At 40.3% G+C, this 21,225-nt stretch overlaps 1 protein-coding gene across 1 annotated transcript in view; it reads left to right on the top strand.

The window, feature by feature from the left end:
• Positions 1 to 16,511, top strand: part of LPCAT1 (lysophosphatidylcholine acyltransferase 1) — a 69,017-nt gene extending 52,506 nt beyond the window's left edge. Inside the window, exons 13-14 of the mRNA XM_085052304.1 lie at positions 2,109 to 2,247; positions 7,285 to 16,511. Of these exons, the coding sequence (XP_084908430.1) occupies positions 2,109 to 2,247; positions 7,285 to 7,469 (324 nt within the window). The 3' untranslated portion in view covers positions 7,470 to 16,511. The remainder of the gene's footprint in view (positions 1 to 2,108; positions 2,248 to 7,284) is intronic.
• Positions 16,512 to 21,225: the final 4,714 nt, after the last annotated feature.

The following is a 21,225-nucleotide window of genomic DNA, read 5'->3' as shown; positions in this document are numbered from 1 at the left end:
TCCATTATATGGTGATGATACAAAACTGGGGGGAGTAGCAGATACACCTGAAGGCTGAGCTGCCATTCAGCAGGACCTTGCATAGGCTGGAGAGTTTGATGGGGAGAAACCTGGTGAGGTTCAACAAGGGCAAGTGCAGGGTGTTGCACCTGGGGAGGAATAACCCCAAGTACCAGCACAGGCTGGGGACTGACCTGCTGGAGAGGACCTGTGGAGAAGGACCTGGGAGTCTTGGTCAGTGACAGATTGACCATGAGCCAGCAGTGCCATTGTGGCCAGGAGTGCCAATGGGATCCTGGGGTGCATTGGGAAGAGTGTGGCCAGCACGTTGAGGGAGGTGATCCTTCCCCTCCACTCTGCCCTGGTGAGGCCACATCTGCAGTGCTGTGCCCAGTTCTGGGCTTCTCAGCGCAAGAAAGATAAGGAGCTACTGGAGAGAGTCCAGCAGAGGCCACAGAGATGATGAGGAGTGTGGAGCATCTCTTCAATGAGGAGAGACTGAGGCAACTGTTTAGTCTAGAGAAGAGAAGACTGAGGGGGCTCTCATTAATGCATATAAATATCTCAAAGGTTGTTGTCAAGACAAAGGTGCCAGACTCTTTTCAGTTGTGCCATTGACTGGTTGAGGAGCAATGACCATAAACGAAATCACAAGTTCCACCTCAACCTGAGGAAGAACTTACTTACATTGAGGGTGGCAGAGGACTGGAATAGGCTGCCCAGGGAGGTTGTGGAGTCTCCCTGTCTCCAAACAGGGAGACATTCCAAACCCACCTGGATGCACTCCTGTGCAACTTGTGACCCTGCCTTGGCAGTGGCTTTGGACTAAGAGCAGCAATCCAGTGTAAATGTTTCACCTTCTCTTCCAAAGTGCTCATGAAACTAAAGGCTGTTGTAAATTTTGTCAACATGGTGTTTGTGAGCATGGCCATCAAGTATTACCTGACTACTTGTTCTGTGAAAATGTAGCAGGTTTTATTAAAAAAAGGTCTTACCCTTTCCCCTATTCCTGTGAAACAGTGTGCAGGTTAGTTACTGGCAGGGAAAAGGCAGGATTTCTGATTTCAGCATATATTGTCTTCCATGGAACTTCAATACTTTTATTTCACTATGGTGTGCTGTCTCGTGACAGCAACTTCTGCTTGTGTGAAAAATATATACTTAGGCCCATTTTGTTCAGTCTCATCAGTTCCCACCTTCCTGATGATATAGAGAAATTAAAAGGAAGTTTCCAAGACAGCATTTTTTACATTATTTTATATTTGCAGTGTTGTCATGCTTGAAAAGGAGACAGGAATGTTTCAAAAACTCTTCTCTCTCACTTTCCATTGTACAGGCAAATTGAGTTTTTTTAAGGAAGCTTAATGAAGCTGTATTTGGTACAGATGTTTTGAAATACTCAGGTCCATTTTTCAGGGAAAAACACAACACATATGCAAAGATGGAATGAGACTATGAGCAATTATTTTTAGTTACCAATCTATCAATAGTAAAGCTAACTCTTTCTGTGAGGTAACTCTTTAGGATGTAAGATTATGCAAATTATTGTTTTCTAGGATAAATACTTGTAGAAAATGATATGCCCATCACTGGTGTATGGGGTAGGATTCTCCTGATTAATACCATTTAGACACATGCATTTTATGCAAACTGGCTTTTGGATTTTGGTCAAAGGAATCTTGGGTTTTACATCTGACCAAGTGGAAATGGTATCTTATTTAGGCTGACTTAAATATATCTCCTGATTTCACAGACTGTCTTGGAGTTCAGACATGTAGCTCAATGGACTGAATATTATTCTGTTACGTATTTTTAAAACATGTTAGTGTTTGACAGTCTTGTCACTGAATATCACTGTAATTCCAGTGGTTAGGTGTGTAAACATAGGACATTTTTCTGAACATAGCAAGCTTCTAAGCATACACAGGTGAACTGATGATGATACCTTTTACACATACTAATCTGAAGTCCTTAATATATCACATCAGTCTGAGAACGACTAGAATTTCTAATATCAAGTTTTTAATTTGCTTTACTTCAATGTAGTGCTGTTTATAGCAGTTGGCATTCAGCCTTGCAATGATTTATCTTGCTGTCTTGGTTCTTAGCTGTATCAGTCAGAAAGCGGAACTATAACAGAAGAGGATTTAGCTCGTATTCTGAAGACTGCCATGGGTGTGTCACAGATTGATGTTACACATCTTTTTAGAGCCGTAGATGAAGAAGAAAAAGGAAAGATTACATATGGTAAGTATTCTAACTGGATCTGAACTGTCACAAAATGTCAAAGTTGCCTGCATTCATGTTGGTAAACAAAGCAGTTACATTTTCATTAAACTCTACTGCATTTAGTTGGCTTGTTGACTTCAATATTGATGAAAGCACTGCAAACAAAGTAAATTTACATTTTAAGAAATGAGTTTCACCTTTGGTATCAAATGCCATGTTTGCATGTTTTCAGTTTTCCCTTCCACATTAAGTTACATAATAGGAGGATTAGCTCTTTCAGCATATTCTGTTCTGTGGATTTTGATGTATGTGAATATGTATTTTTAAAGAAAGCTGCCTTAGCTCTGTCCTGTTGTTTTCCCTCTTGTGTCTGGGAGCAGGAAATGAGGGGTTAACCAGGCTGCCTATTCTGTAGTCTGTAAAATGTAGGTGGTATGGAGGCGAAAAAGTTGCATTTGGAGACCTGGGTGAATAGATTGTGCTGGGAGTCAGAGTACTCGTGTGTTACTTGAGATTCTTTATGTTTTATGCAGTAAGGTTCTAAATTTAGTTGTTTCATTTAAGTATGAGCTGAGTCGTTGATAGTCAATATATTATGTATCTCCAGTAGAGATGCTTATGACATACCCTGTTCTAGTTGTTTTCCCTCAGGATAATCAGTATTTAATTTGCAAAAGTCTTACTAATTAATACATCATTGTTAGTAAATTATAGTTTCTACACTACACTAGTAATTCCTTTGTTTCAATCATACAGTATGTATGTAAAGCTTCAAATACACAAATATTTAGAATTACTGAAATGAGTATCACTGCCACTGTCCATTCCTTTTTTTCTGACTCCTGTGTCTTCTCTTCTTGGTTCCTTCTGTACTAACCCTTTCCTTTCTGTGGCTCTCATCTGTCACATCCCCAGCATTTCCACATCCATCCTGCCCATCACTGTTGATCCTTGTCATCCAACTCATGTGTGAGTTGGGAGTGACTCAACTCTTCCCCCCACCTCCTGGGCACCGGTTTCAAAAATACCAGCACAAATGTTAAGCTGGTAAGCATAGCATAACTCTAATTTTGGCACATTTCATTGTTTGAGAAGAGCTAAATTTGAAATCATGTACAAGTAAACTCAGACCAGGTCATGTGAATTACCAAAGAATTTGTATTTTAATATTCATCTTTAATAGTTGCATTTAATCTGCACTTTTCCTGTAAGTGGTTATCGTATGTTCCCATCACAAGAAAATCTGGACCACCAAGCCACAGCAGTGGCCACCAGAGTGCTTAGCTCTCATTTTCATTATTTTATTTCCTGTAGTCAAGAATAATCTTTTATGAGGTAGCACAAAGTAGGTAGTATGACGGTGTTTACAAAATTTTTTTAAACTTTTCTTGGCTCTTTTTTCTGAGAGAAGTGCTCATTTTTTAATAAAAATGTCATTTTAACATATCTGGAAGTTTAATAGTAAGAGTAAATGTTCCATTTATTGTGGTAGGGAATTAGAAGTTGCAAATAAACTTCTGGTATTGCAGTTGTTTTGAAAGCTCCTGCTATAAATATTCAACCTCTTGCCTTTCCTGAGAATATGTGAAACTTCGCACAGGCTCAGTTTGTTGCACGTATTTAGTAGAAAGGAGAGGTGGAAAAACATGGAGACTACCCTGCTGGGAAGATATTGTCCAGACAGGTTCTGAGTCTGGTGGAACTGATGTTACTTTGGATACACACAGCAGAGGTGTGCTGGCAATCTCCTTTCTAAGGTGTTGGAACATAAAGCAGGAATCTTGAGTCTTACTTGTGAGAGCAAAAGATAAAATATCTAAAGTATCAAACCTGAATTGCTGCACACACAGCAGAGTCCCTGAAGCCACAGATCTCAAAGGAAAAGCTCAGGTTGCAGGTAAACAGAATAACTTATAGCAAAATCAAGGTTGTGTAACTAGATTGATAACTGTGAATCCGAACTGTTAGGAATCTGGATTTTAGTTGCACAGTTGAAAGCACCCTGGTTGCCAAAGATCTGTGTATCAGTTCTCCTAAGGAGTATGCAGTTTGCTTAGTTGTTTAGATGCACTTTGATTGCAAAGCTTATCTTTTTAGTCTAACATAGACAGAGGCAAGATAGATCAGTCTTAAGATGTGATTTTGGAGAGTTTGAATAGGTTCTGTAGGAGGGCATCTCAAATTCTAGGAAACTCTGCACCAGCTCTTGACAGACAGTTGAGACTGTGAAAGTGTTCTGAAAACTGTCTGGCTTGCTTTAACCAGAAAAAAAGGGAAATTGACAATATTCTGAGTATCTGTATGGATGAACAAACAGAAGAATTATTTGTTTAAAATGATTATATATTAACCACAGGATTATCCTATTAAATTGCTGTACACTAAGGTAATTATGTAGCTGAGTGAAAACTAAAACTAGACAAGATTCATGAACATAGAGCTTCCAGGAGGAGCATCAAGTAGTAGGAGGGTGTTTCAAGGGTAGGAGAAAAACCTCTGGAAGCTCTTGCAGTACAACTGCGTACTAAATGCAAAGATATAGACGTGAGCCTTAACTCCACTTTGAGTTCTTTATGTCTCTGTGCTCTTAGTAGAGGTGAGAAGCAAAATCACCTTTTTCCCCCAAGTTAATGACTGAGGTGATCTTTCCTTCAGTCTAATGCTTCACAGTTGCTTTCAGTTTGAGCTCCAAGATGAGACCCATGATTAGAAGTAATTCTGGAATAGTTTGTTCTTTCTACATCACTTTATTTCACTTTATTTCTGATGAATGAGGCAAATGGGATCCCAAGCACTATTCATTGCACTCTGCTGAGTACAAATTTGATAAATCTTCCTTAATATCTTCAGGACTTATTTCAGCAGGACCCAAAATGTCAACTTACTCAGATGTATCCAAAATGTTACCCTGTTCAATTCACTCCTCCCTGGAAACAGAGGTTTTTCATTTAGATCCAGTACTGCTCAAACATTGAGGGATAGATCCTCACAGAGTTGTCAGGATGATTGTTTGGATATAAACTATTGTACCTGTGTGAAAAACTGCTTCAAGGATTTTTCTGAATTTATTTTCTGAAAAGATACTTTTAACTTTTTGAGGAATTACTTAGAATGACATCTGCAGTAAATAGTCCAGTGTTTCCCAGTTTAATGTGACTGTAAGAACATCTCTGGTACTTCTGGCTGAAATTTTTATACTTGCCTTAGTTGGACTAAATATTAGAATGACCTTTCCCAAGGAACAAAAAAGGCTATTTTTCATGGTCATTAATATGATGCGCATATTGTATGTGTTGTTACAAAAACCACCACATCCTTGGGATGTGCTTTAAAAAAGGGAATGCTTTCATGGTCTTTCTGCAGGCCAGACCCAGTTAAGGTTAAGGCTGACAGCTGATTGCTGTCTCCTTGTTAGCTGCAGACAAAGAATATAATCCATTGGTTTAATTGAATGTACTTAATTGTTCTGGTTCTGATGAATCAGTTTACACTCAAGTGTTTCTAATATGTTATTGCAACTACTACAACTGTTAAATATTTTAAATATCAAAATGTTATACATTTCCTTCTTGGAAATTAGATGAATTAGATGGATTAGATGAATCAAATTCTTTGCTATAAGTTGTTCTGGGTTTTTTTTAAAGCTGAACTTGCATTAAATACTTGCAAAAGAAACATCTTTGTTGTATGCATTTTCAAGTATTTTGGATTCCCCTTTTGTCGTGAAGACTTTATCATTATGATCCATCAGCCTGTTGTACACAGAGGTTTTTCAGCATAGATGGTATTGTTGGTTTTCATGACCTAAACTTCATCAGCTTCGGTTGAAGTTATAGATCCAGAATACTGTGGATAAAGGATACCCACTTTTTTATTAGTGGAAGGATAAAGTTATGGTTTTTTGCCTTCTCCTCACCTATCCCTTTGCAACAATTCAGAGGCAGGGTTGCCCTACAACTTCAGCGCTCCTGTGAGCCATATGGCATTCCCTTGCCCTTTGCAGTATTGAAGAATCATGTTATCTCAGAGTGGCAGGGAGGGAAAGATGCAGTGGTTCCCTTCTTCCATACCAGCCCAGTTGTACTAGGAGGAATTGGGCTTCGCTCCTGTGAAAGGCTTCTTCAGATATCATCTCCTCTGCACTCCGGGGAATTCACAGCGTTGTCTGATCATAAGCTCTTCTGGGATAGCACACTGAATTTGAGTGGGAGGTGTGTGATACACTGTAGGTGACTGAGTTAGTGAAAACATTTGCATCCAGATTTTTCTAGTGTCAGTTTACATTATAAGAATAGCTTCTTGTTGCTTGGATCCTGTACAGCATCTTGTGCTCAAATCATGTCTGAATAGAGTCATATGGGCGAATTGAGGCAAAGTTTCAACGTCTGATTTTTAACACAAAATGTTACTTCCTGATGTTAAGAATTGCCCATTCCCCAAGAACTAATCTGGCTCTTTTTATTGTCATGTTATTATCCAACATTAAAATCAAGAGTTAAAAGCTAATCATGTGTTAAAAGTTATCTTCTCAAGATTATTCTCTAAAATATTGTGACTTTTAAAATGCTGAAATCTTGAAAGCAGAAGGCAGCAATGACAGCTGCTGTTAGGTTGAAGCAAATTGTGAGTGCAAAGCATTAAAGGGTATGTTTGCAAAAGAGTTTAAGAATTTAAGAAATGACTACTCTTGCTGTTTAGTGATCTTCAGCTAGACGGTTTCTGTACTTCCCCAGTGAATAGCAAAATGCTATGTCAGGACATGTGGTGCTCATCATGCATTTTAATGCAAATCTGAGTCTGTTTGCCCCTTCAGACAAGCTGAGCTCTGGCCTGAAGTGTTTTCAGAGGGCTTAGATAACTCTTTGCAGCATCTCAGCTCTGCGGATGTGGTAAACTTATGCTGAGAAGCTAAAACAAGCACTGGGGATAGCATTATGTTAACTGCTGCTATTTTTATCCAAAGAAATCATGTGATTATATATGTGTAAGTATTCAAATTTAGCATCCTTCTGTTTCAAAGAGCTGAATCTGTGCAACAACAATTTTTTTTTTTAGATGACTTCTACACATTTGCTGAGTTGCACCCACACTTTGCAGAAGACTATCTCTATGCTGATCAGATGGGAGCTGAGAGCAGCTTGGAGACTTCATCTCTTTCTGCTCCTAATGGTATCTGTACTGACTTCAGCCCTGAGAGCGCTGGAGATAGAAGGAAGCCCCTGCAGAAGAAACTGAATTAACACTACAACTGTTACCTTCCTCTCCTGGTGAGAGGGTTGTATTTTCTTGGGATTTTCATAAGTCACTCCAATTATATGGCAAATACCAGTTTTGTGTGTGAAAATTCTTCTACCTTAATACCATCCTTTGAGTGTATGTGCTATATTTAACAACATGTTCCAGGTTACTTTGGGAAGGGTGTTTTTATTTTTTTTAAAAGGTCTTTGAAAGGCAAAAATGTGAATGTGCTTCATTATTAATGTTCATATTTAAAAGGAAGCGGCACAACTTATTTATATTCCATTGGCTAGTTCCATGTACCAAGTGTCGCACAAACTGTGCATGTATAAAGAAACTGTAGCTACTATGGTGTAAAGTGCACTTTGGTGATTAGTGTTTTCCCTAGTTATGGGGATGTTTATTTGGGGCCAAACTCTGCTGTCCATATCTGGATAGTCAGTCTTGTTGATTTCAGTGGGATTATTCTCTTGAGCAAGGCAAGCATACTTTGGCCCTTTGTTTTGGTTTCAGTGAACAGCTTGGAAACAGTAATACAAAAACTTGCTAAGGATTACTTTTATTTTTATTGTTGAATGACAAAATTGTCTCTTTCCATGGTAGAATGAAAAGGAAAGGCTCCTTATCCCTCACCCCAACACTTTTCTACTGTAATCTTCCGGATGCAATTAAACATGAATTCTTTCCAAACTGACATGCCACATACTGTTTGAAAATACATAACTGAACTGTTTGTGCTCTTCTCTTATAACCAATTCAAATCATGTCCACACAACATTTTAATGGGAGATGTTTACACAATTATATTTGATTTAGGTTTATCAGGAATCACAGGTTTCTTTTGTAGCAAGCCTGTACAGGTAATGTAGCATGGAACACATCATGGAAACTTTGGTGTATCAGCACAAGTTGGAAAAGGTTGCAGTCACTTCAGAGGCCAAGCCAGCAACAACTTGCAGAACACCCTGAAGAAGTGCTAGTTAAATCTCTATAGCAACATTACATATACTTCACAGAACATATATGAAGCTTAGAATAGTTTGGAACTGTTAAAAAAAACCAAAAACACCACACTTGTATTAGTAATACTTATGTTTCCTTTTGTAAAGCCAGATGCCTTAACTACTGCTGGAGGTCTCAGAGAAAAATCTAGCCTATGATAAAACCACAGAGCTTCATTGATTAGGAAATGTGACAAAAGCCTCTAGGAGTAGGAAGGAGGACTATGTCATGAAATGACTGTGATGGCAATTCTGCTTACAAACAAACAAAAGAAACCTTGCAAGTAATTTCTAATTTTGTAGGGCCAGCTAAAATATGATGGTTTTGTGATTGCAAAACTATTAAGATTTGAATCTTCCACAAAGGAATTCAAAACTAGATTTGAAAGGGAGGAATTCTAGCAAAAAAAGTCTGTTTGTACCAAATGCTTTTATAACTATTTTTTAAATAGCAGGAGGTGTTTTAAAGCTCATTAGGGATTTGGAATGTGTCCTTAGAAATCCTTAACTGTATGTGGCAGGTCTCCAAACTGGAACTGGCTTTAATAAAAAGGGTAGGAGGAAAAAATTACAAGAAAATATGCTTTATGGGGTATGTGGAGGTGATAATTAAATTTTTGATTTATCTAGGTAACAAAAGCCAAGATGACAGGGAGAGAGCAGACTGGTAAACAAGATTTGAATTAAAACTGATCATGAAAAATAGGAGAAATGGATTGAAAAAAATAAGGCATATGAGAAACTACACTTCAGTAGGAATAGTCAGCTGCACAGAGGAGGGAGTGGGTATTACTGTGTTATATCTTGAGGCAAGGATGGCATAGAATATATCAAACTGAGCACTGTTAACTCACTGCTGCAGAAAAGATGCTCATGATAGAGGGATGCATCAGCATGTAGCCTGTGAGAAGCAGGGAGGTATTTCTTCGTTACCAAGATGTGATAAGATCTTACCTGAGGTACCTGTTCATATTGGGGCACCTGAGAGAGATGCAGTGTAACTGCATCAGATGAAATCAGGAGGACAGAGAGTACTCAAAAAGAGAGCAAAAGTATCCTTTAATCCAAAGAAGAGGAGACTGAAGGAAGATGTGAACAGTCATCAAATATGGGAAAAGTTGCTGTAGAGGAGATGGGAGCACTCTTTTCCACATGGGTGGTAGATATAGGCTGTTAATTGAAAAGGCAAGTTAAACATTAGGAAAAGTCTCTTCAGCACCTAGTTAAGCTAAAGGAAAAGGGGTTATTCTAGGCAGGGTGAAGAGCCTGCCTTCCTTCACTGGAGTTTTTGAAAACAAAGACAGCTAAGATAGAGACACTTGATTTTATTGATCATGCCCCAGGGTCACAGGGAGATGTCCCTGAGGTCTGTTTTCTGTAATTATACAGTATGTAAGGGAAGGCACATGTAGTCTGGACATATTGCATCTCTACAAGACTGTGGCACATGGCTCAAGCTGGCTGCCTGAGATAGTAACCTTTGGTTTGTATGTTAGCTTGGGCATTTGAGAATTTCAGAATGCAGGGAATGAGGGGGAGTTCCCCAACACATGTGTTTGAAAAGAAGAAAAAGGTAAGCTTAGAATCCCATAAACAACTCAGAAGTGAGAGAAGCTCCAAAGGAAGAGATAACTCTGCCCACATCTGTGAAAGAGCAAAGAAAGCTGATTGAAGTTGGCTGAACACAAGTGTGTCTAATTTGCACATATGGTGTTGGTAACTTGAGGGTCTGCTTTATGAAAGCCCACAGGTTCACTGGCTTTTTTAAATTTTTATTTGTGAGATGTTCTGTAATTGTGGTGAGTGTAATAGCTGTACAGAGTGCATTGAAGGGCACTGCAGCCTGTAGTAGTTGTGCCCTTAAACAGGTGCCACATTGTGTAGTGCAGAGGCACTGAAAGCCCTGTGCATCAGTGAGCTCAGTCCAGAGCTGCTGCTGGAGAAGGCGGTGACCAACACAAGTCACAAGCAAGTATTCTTGGTGGATTAAAAATCATTTATAAATTGGTGGATTAAATAATTAAAAAAAAAAGAGCATAAGACAAAACAACAGATTCTGGAAGCAATTGTGGTTCTCCCTCTTTTGAGAAAATACAGGATGAGATAGAGACATAATAGGGTGAATGATAGGATGAAGGATCAGCAAGCAATGAAAACATGGTTAGATCACATATCACGTCACGAAAGTTGAGATTAATGAATATATTTCCAGTAATTTTAGCATCTGTAGAATATAAGGCAGTAATATTAGACTGCCTTGTAGTGAGAGAAAAGCCACATTGCCACAGGGTGGTGAACTCAGGCTCTTGAGGGCCGAGGCATGTAACATATGACATGATGGCAAATATATTCATTACAACTCATCCATCGAACTCCAGCTGCAGAAGTGTTTTAGTAGTTCCTGATGAGAAGCCTTTTTAGAGGCATCTGACTGTGGAGCAGCTGGACTGTGAAAGTCAAGTTTTAGTGACTTGCTGCAAAGTCAGAGTAGAAGTGAAAACTTCCTTTCCCCTTCACTAAATATTGACATGTAAATTCTTTCCATTAAAATATTGCTGATTTTGTAGACAGATTGTTATATTTTAACAGGTAGTATCAACAGGCCCTACATTTACAGGGAGACATATGCAGAAATAACTTTGCTTCTTTGCAACCATTTAACTTGAGAAATGATCCTTACACAAAAATGCAGGGGTGTGAAGGCATTTGACATTTCTGATGAGCATTCTTGTACTCTTATGTAACACTGCCATCCCTTGCCAGTAGAACTCTTGCATCAACCTGAATTTTTACATACTGTATGAGATACCCAGCCAAGGCTTTGCTCTTCTTGTATGCCTGAACAAGTATTTAATGTTACACAGAAAACCACAAAATCCAAGATACATGAAATTTTGGGGAGTTGTTTTGTTTTGGTTTTGCTTTATTTATATTTTTTAAACAGAATGAAACCCCACTAAACCCAAACAAATGTTCAGTAGGTGCAAAGCATGTTTAAACCACTGTCTCTGGCACAGTATGGCAAGTGTTTTTACAGATTTTTTGGGAGTCCATTACTGTAGCAGATAAAATGCTTCATAGGGAAATTTATGAGCCTTATGGAGAAACTAGGCTGTACTCTTAGTTTTCTTTTAATTAATTACACTATATGTTTGGATGCATTTATTGTATCTAGAATGATCTAAGTGTGATAAATAGCAACGAGACGTGTGTGTTTGCTAATCCCATTTTGAAGGTATAAATCCTTAGGTCACAGGGGTTGAAAAGGACACGTGTGCAGTAGGGAAGTGATGCAACCTCTTCAGTGACAAAGCTGCCGGAAATAAATAGCTAAGTGTCACACAGAGCTCCTTATTAAATGTTCATGCAAGCTGAATACCTTTGTTAGCTAGTTTAAGCATTGGGCTGGTTGGAGTATTTTTGTGTTCATAAAATGCAGTAAACATTTTTCTTGAGAAGTCATTGTTGCACTTCAACATCTGATAGTTTTTTAAAGCAGATGTGTTTTTATTTATTTATGAGTTTCCTGATAAGGCCATCTTTGGCACTGACACTAAATTATTCTTCCTACCTTTATATTACCACGTGGTAAGTATAGCTTCTCATGTTAACCATTTTTGTCACTGTCCTTCAAAAGTCTCTGCTCCTTCAAAAATAGCATTCTCATTAAAAGACAAAATAAAGGCAAAAAATCCTAAACCCACCCTGACTTTGAGAATACTAGTTGCAGAACTCTAGTGGCGTGTGCTGTAGATCCTATGATCTCAGGGGAAAAAAAAACCCAAAAAAACCCCTAAGTATAGCTTTGCATATGTTATGGGACTAAACTAGGCTGGAGAGAAAACAAAATTCTGATTAAAAGCTCTGACCAAGTAAGTTTAATTTTTCTTTAGGTCAGACGGTGGGTCATGAGACCTGAAATGTTGCATTTTTCTTAATGTGAAGCTTCTGGGATTTTTGCTAGCAGAGCTTTCATGAATGCTCTAGAAATAAGAAATTACAAACATGCTGGCCAAGAGTTCTATGTTAGTAAAACTCAAATTTGGCTCCTAAAGCCACATTGAGGCACAGAAGTTCCTTGTGAACCAAGCACTTCAAATAGTTTGCTACTTTTTAGGTATCTGAACTTCACCTTATTTGGAAAACTTAAATTAACAAATTATTCTGGATAGATCATTACAAAAAAAAAATACAAAATGGAAAGTAAGTTACCATCAGTGCCATTGATAATTAGTTATTAAGTTATTAATTGATCAGTCCAGCAAAAGTGCATTATCTGTTTTGCATATGAGTAGGAAAGCTGACATGGCCATTCAGGTAATTTTGCTGTCCTAACTGGGCAGAATTTCAGACAGGTGGCTTTTAGTCAGAGGATGATTTCTTGAAGGTACAGCAGCATTGTGTATCCCAGCAATGTCTTGGTTACTGGCAGCATAGACAGTGATATTTCATCTTCTCACCCTGCCTTTTTTCTTTCAATTACAGAGAAAAGTACTCAAACCATTACAGGAACCTTGTAAGATCTCCTTATAGGTAAAACAGGCACCACCTCAGAGGTACAATGATTAGTCTGTGGTAAAGTTATGGCAGTGAACTGGGTATACAGTGGTGGTCACCAACACATTGTGATCAAACCATGCACAAATTACGTAATTCTGAGGTAAAACTACTCAGAGAACACAGCAGCAAACAGGTCATCCTTTAAATGTGCTTGGAATTGGATCTGTGAATATTTCCTGCATACCACAATGCTCAAGTCAAGATAGGGTCTTTCTCTAGGAAACACTTCAGATTTCTTTCAAGACAATAATTACTTTGACTTCTCCAAGTGGAAGAGTGATCTGTTTTGTAGAAAGCAGCTTTTTTTCCCCAGAGGGTGTGATGTGCTTTATCATGTGTAATGTGATTAAACTGAAGTAGGTGATACCAAGAGAGCAGAGAATGTAAGAGGCTTATGAAAATAGCAGGTTTATGTTTCTGTGAGATATGCTGAGACATTTCTGCACAGTAGTTGACACTGCCTAGATTGTCTTGCAAGTTCATTATGCAAAGTGGTTTTACTAGTGTAGTGGCAGTGGCTGCTTATTCCATTTTCCTTAGCAGGGTGGCAGAGCAGAGTACTCCTGTGCAGGCCAACTTTGGGATATAGATTTCTTTGCAGTTTTCAAATGATCAGTCTCTGTTTCTCTGAACAGAAACAGTGGAATCACTTTAGCACTGATTGCACCTCAGTAAGTTATTCTTGATAGTTAACTTAGCTCTTTGGGGTATTTTTTGTGAACACAGTTATCATGCTGCTTTATTCTGAGCTAAGTTGCACAGAGCCATATGAACATCAGAGCTCACTTGAGATAGCTTGGGGATCTCAAAAAAGGTGCTGTATGATAATCTGTTGGTATAGTTTTACATTTCAGATTTTTTCACTTAGACCAAAAATGTCAGAAGCAAGAGAAAAAAGTCATCATGACTTCTGTAATACTCTATTTTTATACTATCAATGGGGTGTTATTTAAGAGTGCCAGTTCTGAGCCAACGTCAGCTGGATAGAAATCAGGCTGAACTTCTGATCCCGAACCAGCAAGTAGAAAATCCCATCAAGGCTAGCATGACAGCAAAGTTTTTACTCTGCAGCTGTCCTTTTCCCACAGTAAATAAGGATCTTTTCTGCCTCTTGAGCAGGTGAATTCAGTCTGCTTTATCCCTAGTTCTTGCTAGTGCTGTCTGTTCTTTGTAGGCTTCTTGCAGCCGGAGGGAGACCCTGCTGCCTCTTAAGCTGAAGTGACATTCATGGACTCTTCTCCCTGAGCCATGAGCAGCAGGTGAATACTCAAGTCCTGTTCTGGTAATGCTACCCAAAACTAAAAGCCCATGGACTATTTTAGCTCGTGCCTGCCATTAGGTACAGAACTGCTGCTTCTTTGCACACACAGCAACCACTGCAGGTGTGTCCAGGTGACAGCAGGTCTGAAAGAGCTTATAAGATTCTCCTTGTTCCTGTGAGCAACAAGAAATTAAATTTAGAAGTATTAGAACCTTACAGTGAAACCTTAAATTGGATTGACTCCTGACTTGCTATATATATCACTTTCAGTGTGAGCCTGTTCACTTCCATGTTCCAGATGCAGGATCTATAAATGTGATGGCAAACAAAGTCTTCTCATGGATACTGAAGAAAGCTGACGCTCAGACGCTTTTCATCCTACCATGGTATTGGAAATGAAATTCATCTGGTGATAGGTTGTTTCTAAGTCTATGAATGTATATGGGGAAAACCCAAATACATGTCTTTTATTCACTATCCAGCATGAAGACAATTTTGTATTTTAAATGCTAAAGAAATAAACTTTGAAAGATCTTTTATGGCCTAAGTATATATTTTTTTGTCCTATGTTTTCTTTTATAATGAACTTCAAGCAAAATATTTCTTATATTTCAGAAAGGACATTTAGGTTAGCCAGTGCTGTATTTTCCAGACAACAGAAGCAGTTTTAAAGTAAACATCTGAAAATGAAATTGTATTTTTAAATACGTGAATTAGACTTCCTTTAAGTTAAACATGTCTCCTTAGCAATTGCATATACTTAGACAAAAAGCAAAACCATTGCAGCTGCTTGTCTCTATAGCTGTTTGTGTTTGGTGATTTGTTTATATTGCTTTTCGGATTGCTCTAAGGCTATTAGGAGTCCATGTAAATCAGCAATGTTAGAAATAGAAGTCAGAAGTAAATTTCTTTAGAAGTGACAGACTTTGTTTCCTGGAAGAGGACCAAGAGTAAGCATCAGCCAACCTTGTATTATGTACTATACTACTTCAATGTTGCAGCATTGTGCTGAAAGTATTTGACATCTGTTCAATGGGACCACTTTCTAAACCTTTTTGTAATTCCCAGCATCTCTCCAGGTGTGTGAGACATTTCTAATTTGATCACAGGTACTAGTTCATCTTTTTTGGAAAAATAAAATTGACTAATCAATAAGCTGAAAAATAACTCAGAAAAAAAATAGTTTTGATCTCTATTGTTGAACTTGCATTGAGGATAGAATTTTTATATTTTGGGGAAAAAAAATTGCTATGGTTTTGAACACACTTGATACTTTAAATGCAAAAATGAAAAAGTTACCACTTAAATGATCGCATCATGGAATTTTCTTGTACTGCTACTGAATCCAAGTTAGGCACTGCCATGAAGAGGATGCTTTTAGCTGGAAACCTGTGTTGACAGAGCAGGAACCTGTTTTGTAGGGACTCACTTGTGAGGTAGCACATGGTTGTTCTATCAGTGGTACAACTTCTGTTGTTGACTTCAAGGCTGCTCAAACAGACCTGTTGTGTTTAAAGAAAAGCTTTTTCTTGTAAGAGCCCTTGGATGTGCAGTGTAAATCTGTAACAATATACAGTCCTACTGGATAATAATGATCTAAATGCATATTTTCTGCTGTAAATTTCCCTCATGTGGCTCCAATGATATGTGTACATAGACTATTACCTTTGCACTGAACTGACTATACTTCATAAAATGAAGAGCAAAAACAAGTAGTGTACTAAAGATGACCATACCTTGTGGCTCCAATTGTGGAAATACTTTTGCAGAACAAAAAGTATAGGTTCAGTGTTATAAATTTGATTTTTATATTTTTTATTAATATGCATGGAAGACTAAGGATAATATTTTTTAAAAAGGAACTTGGTTTTTGTACATTTTTCAATGTTTAAAACTATATGATTTAACATTACCTCTGAATACCAGTGATCAGTACATTTTTGAAGGAAATACCTCAATTTGAGCATTCTTCTCTTGTGACTTGTCTGATAGGTTGAAATGGAATATAGGGTGTGATGAAGTGAGCACATGATGTAGGTGCTTAAACTGTGCTATGGAAGGCGTATGATGATTTACTAAAAAGGACCTAAATGATACACTACAAGTGTTGATGTGCAGTTACACAATCATGGCTCATTCTGCCCAACTAAACATTTTCTTCATGAATGGCTTGTAAATTGAATTTTCAGCGTAAAGCCAAATTAAAAATGAAACAAAAAGTATTTGGTTTCCTCTGGATTTTTTTCCTGATTTTTTTATAAACAACACAGCTTACAATAAGGGAAAGGATACAATCCATCTTTGTGAGTAAGACTGGGTCTGTGTATGTTTAGGCATGCTTTGTTGATGTGTGTTCTCTGTGTCAGTGTGTGTAAGAAAAGAGTGTTTGTCTACCTGACAACTGGGAGCACGAAATACAGGGGTTTCAGGGGAGGGAAGGGTGAAAAAAAAAAAAAGATGAAAATCAATATCCCTCTGTGACAGTGATATTGACTCCAGGTCTATTTTGTGTGCTTAAAGAATATTGAAAGAACAAAAAATATTCAGGAAAGGTGCTCCAGAAGTTCAGAAAATAAGTATAAATTAGACTGAAATAGCTCTGGATACATTTTTTTTTATCCAGGAAACAGACAAGAAGGGATCCAGCACTCCACACACCTATATACCTGAGAAATTGATAAGGGAGAGTGGAAAAAAGGCATCCTCTGAAGTCCTGTGGGTGTGAGCTGAACCATTAATGTGAACAGTATTAAGAATAAAAGTGAAACACTGGGGAAGCTCACCCGACAAATGACATACATCCATCAGGATACAAAGATTTCAAGGGAAGACTTGTAAATGTTTTTCTTAGTGTTATTCTCTAATATCAAGTATGGAGTTATTGTGGTTAACCTCAGCTGGCAACTAAGCACCACACATCTGTTTGCTCAATCTCCCCCCCACCCCTGGTGGGAAGAGGAGAACTGGGGGGCAGGGAAAGGAAAACCCTATGGGTTGAGATAAGAACACTTTAATAGCTGAAATAAAGTATAATAATAATGAGAAGGATGACAACAAAGAGACAGAAGTAAAACCCCAGAGAAACAAGTGATGTACAATATAACAGCTCACCACCCTGAGCCCAGCACCTCCCTGAGCATTGATTAGCAGGGAGACAGGGAATGGGGGTTATGGTCAGTTCATCACACATTATTTCTGCTGCTGCTCAAAGAGAGGAGTCGTTCCCCTGCTCCACTGTGAGGTCCCCCAAGCTGCAGAGGAATCCCAGCTCCAGCACTTGGAGCACCTCCTGCCCCTCCTTCTCCACTGACCTTGGTGTCTGCAGTGTTGTTTCTCTCCACATATGCTCACTCCACTCTTCTCTGGCTGCAATTACATCTACACAAAAACGTTGTTTTTTCTTTCTTCTTAAATCTGTTATCCCAGAGGCACTACCACCATTTCTCAGTGGCCCAGCCTTGGCCAGCAGCACATCCAGCTTTGGGGCTACCAGGGATTGGCTCTGCTAGACATGGAGGAAACTTCTGGCAGCTTCTGACAGAAGCCATCCCTGTAGCCCACCCCTGCCTCCTGCTACCAAAGCTTGGCCATACAAACCCAATACAGCCCCCACACCCTGCCACTTAGGAAATATCCAGCCCCAGGGCAGATCTCTGGGTAGGATTCTTAAATAGCTGTTTGACCTCAGACCAGTCCTGGAACACATGCAGGAGACATAGCAATAGGAACAGGCTGGACTGAACAGCCCAAAGACAATCAAAATTCTCAAGAGGTGTCTCGTCCACGGATTGGTTCTCCAAGGAGAAAAGGTAAAAGGCATAATTATTAATAGTTTCCCATAGATGGCTCGCAAAGTCCCCAGCAGTGCTGAGTACAAACACCAGATTAGTTCCATGGCCAGTCATTCCATCATATCATGAGCCAGAGTTGCAAAGTACAACAAAATTATTACCTTGATTCAGTCCCCACAGGTGATAAACTGCACAACAGAGAACACATACTGCAAGTAAGGTACCACATAATGCAACTTTAGGAAAAAGCACACCAACTTTGAGAGCAAATAAATCAACTTTGTGACCAGTGGCTATTTGACTAATACAATGAACACTTAAATTTTTTCTAATGCATTCTAGTCAGATTTATCATTATTTCAACCTGTTGGGCCCCCTGCCAGATGCCAAAAAGACCTGTTGTAGATTAACCCCAGCCAGTAACTAAGTACCACGCAGCCACTGACCCCGTTCTTCTCCCCCAGTGGGATGGGGAGGAGAATCAGAAAAAGGTAAAACCTTTGTCATAAGGGTTGGCATAAGAAAAAGAATTTAAATTTAATAAATAAAAATAAATAAATAAAATAATAATAATAATGTAATGAAAAGCGATAAAGCGAAAAAGATAATAATAAAACCCAAGAAAGACAAGTGATGCATGATACAGTGGCTCACCACATACTGACCAGTGCCAGACCCTGTCCCTGAGCAGTGATTAGCCCCTCCCAGTAACTCCCCCCAGTTTATATACTGGGCATGACGTTCTGTGGTATGAAATACCCCTTTGGACAGTTTGGGTCAGCTGCCCAGGCTATGCTCCCTCCCAGCTTCTTGTGCACCTCCTCACTGGCAGACCATGGAATGCTAGAAGTCCCTGATTTGGCATAAGCAATGCTTAGCAACAACCAGAACATCAGTGTGCTACCAACATTATTCTCATACTAAACCAAAACACAGCTCTGTACGAGCCGCTAGGAAGAAAATAAACTCTATCCCAGCTGAAATCAGGATAGGAGCAAATGCCCTTCACCTACCCAAATGCCTGTTTTCTCTCTTGCCTGTGTTGCAGGGAAACTCCTGGTTGTGCGACCTCACTGAGCTGCTAGGGCAGTCATCTGTAACCCGTGCTTGTGCCTCTCCTGCCCCGCCTGCCCCTTCTGCCCAAGCCTCTCCGCTGAGGTGCACTTGAGGTGAATACTCACATCACTTTTTTCTGGTTGACCCACACACAAGCAGGCATGTAAGAACCACAAGAAACGCTCCTTTTTCAATCCAAGCACAGGATCTGGAACAGCCTTCCCAGCTCCCTGGAGGGACAATGTTTGGTAGCTCAGGCCTATGAGAGTAGAGTGTGACTGACTGCTTGGTAGTCATGTTGCCCAGGGACTGCTTGCTCAGCTGATGGAGGGACACCAGACTCTCCCCTTCTTCTGGGTTCTGCCACCACCCTTCACTGTTAGTTCCTGTTCACAGAATCACAGAATAAGCTGAATTGGAAGGGATCCACGAGGATCAAGGAGTCCAACTTCTGGCCCTTCACAGGGCAGCCCCAAGAGGGACACCATGAGAATTGTCCAAACACATCTTGGACTCTGTCAGGCTTGGTGCTGTGACCACTTCCCTGGGGAGCTGTTCCAGTGCCCAAATACCCTCTGGGTGAAGAACCTTTTTCTAATATCCAACCTAAACCTCCCCTGATACAACTTCAGGTGACTCCCTCCCATCCTGTCACTGGTTACCACAGAAAAGAGATCAGTGTCTGCCCCTCCTCTTCCCCTCACGAGGAAGTTATAACTGCAATGAGGTCGGTCCTCAGCTTCATCTCCTCCAGGCTGAACAGACCAAATGACCACAGCTACTCATCATACAGCTTCCTCTCAAGGCTCTTTGCCATCTTCACTGCTCTCCTTTGGACCTTTTCTAATAGTTCTATATCTTTCTTACATTGTGATGCCTGAAACAGGAGTCAAGGTGAGACCACACCAGTACAGAATAGAGAAGGAATTGTTTATGTTGGAAGGGACTTTAAAGATCATGCATTTCCAGCCCCTGTACCCTCAGCAGGGACACCTCCCACTAGACCTTTGCTCAGGGTCCCATCCAACCTGGCCTTGAAGTGTTGCTCCTTTTCTTTCTCTGACTTCTTTTTTGCATCACATAGAACTACCCGTGCCTATCAAAGGTATCAAAGGTAATTTTTTGTTAGACTGCCTAAGGATATGTTTATTGTTATTCTTACTGTTGTTATTATTGCAACAGTTATTGCTATTGTTGTTATTATTACCTGGGGGTGCTGGCTGACAGCCAGCTGAACATGAGCCAGTGTGTGCCCAAGTGGCCAAGCAGGCCAATGGCATCCTGGCCTGCACCAGCAGTAGTGTGGCCAGCAGGACTAGGGCAGTCATCATCCCCCTGGATTCAGCACTGCTGAGGTGTCACCTCGAGTGTCGTGTCCAGTTCTGGGCACCCCGATTCAGGAAGGACATTAAGGGGCTGGAGCAAGTCTGGAGAAAGGCAATGAAGCTGGTGAAGGGTCTGGAGGCCAAGTCCCGTGAGGAGCAGCTGAGGGAGCTGGGGCTGTTTAGCCTGGAGAAGAGGAGGCTCAGCAGGGCCCTCATCACTCTCTAAGCTGCCTGAAGGGAGGCTGTAGCCAGGTGGGGGTTGCTCTCTTCTCCTAGGCTGAGAGGACAAAGTCTTAAGCTGTACTTGGGGGTTCAGGTTGTACATGAGGAGGAATTTCTTCACAGAAAGGGTGATTAGACACTGGAATGGGCTGCCCAGGGAGGTGGTGGAGTCACCAACGCTGGGGGTGTTCAAGGAAAAACTGGACCCGGCCCTTTGTGCCATGGTCTAGCTGATGTCATAGGCTGGGCTCGATGGCCCCAGAAGCCTTTTCCACCCTGATGGGCTCCGCGTGCCCCCGCGGTGATCATCCCCATCACGATCATTATCCCACCATTGCCATCACTGCCACCACTGCCATCACTGCCATCACTGCCATCATTGCCATCACTGCCATCACTGCCATCACTGCCACCATTGCCACCACCGCTCTGCCCCGCACACAGCGCCCCCTAGCGGCCGCGCGCTCGGCGGGCGGGGCCGTTCCGTCCTCGCGGGGCGCGCGCGGCTCCCGGCGCCGGTTGCCGTGGCGGCGGCGGGGGGA

Source organism: Lichenostomus cassidix, chromosome 2 (assembly GCF_008360975.1).
Source record: "Lichenostomus cassidix isolate B80296 chromosome 2, HeHo_3.0, whole genome shotgun sequence".
Lineage (NCBI taxonomy): Eukaryota > Metazoa > Chordata > Aves > Passeriformes > Meliphagidae > Lichenostomus > Lichenostomus cassidix.
Note: the sequence above shows the minus strand (reverse complement) of the source record. Positions and strands in the feature narration are given on the sequence as shown.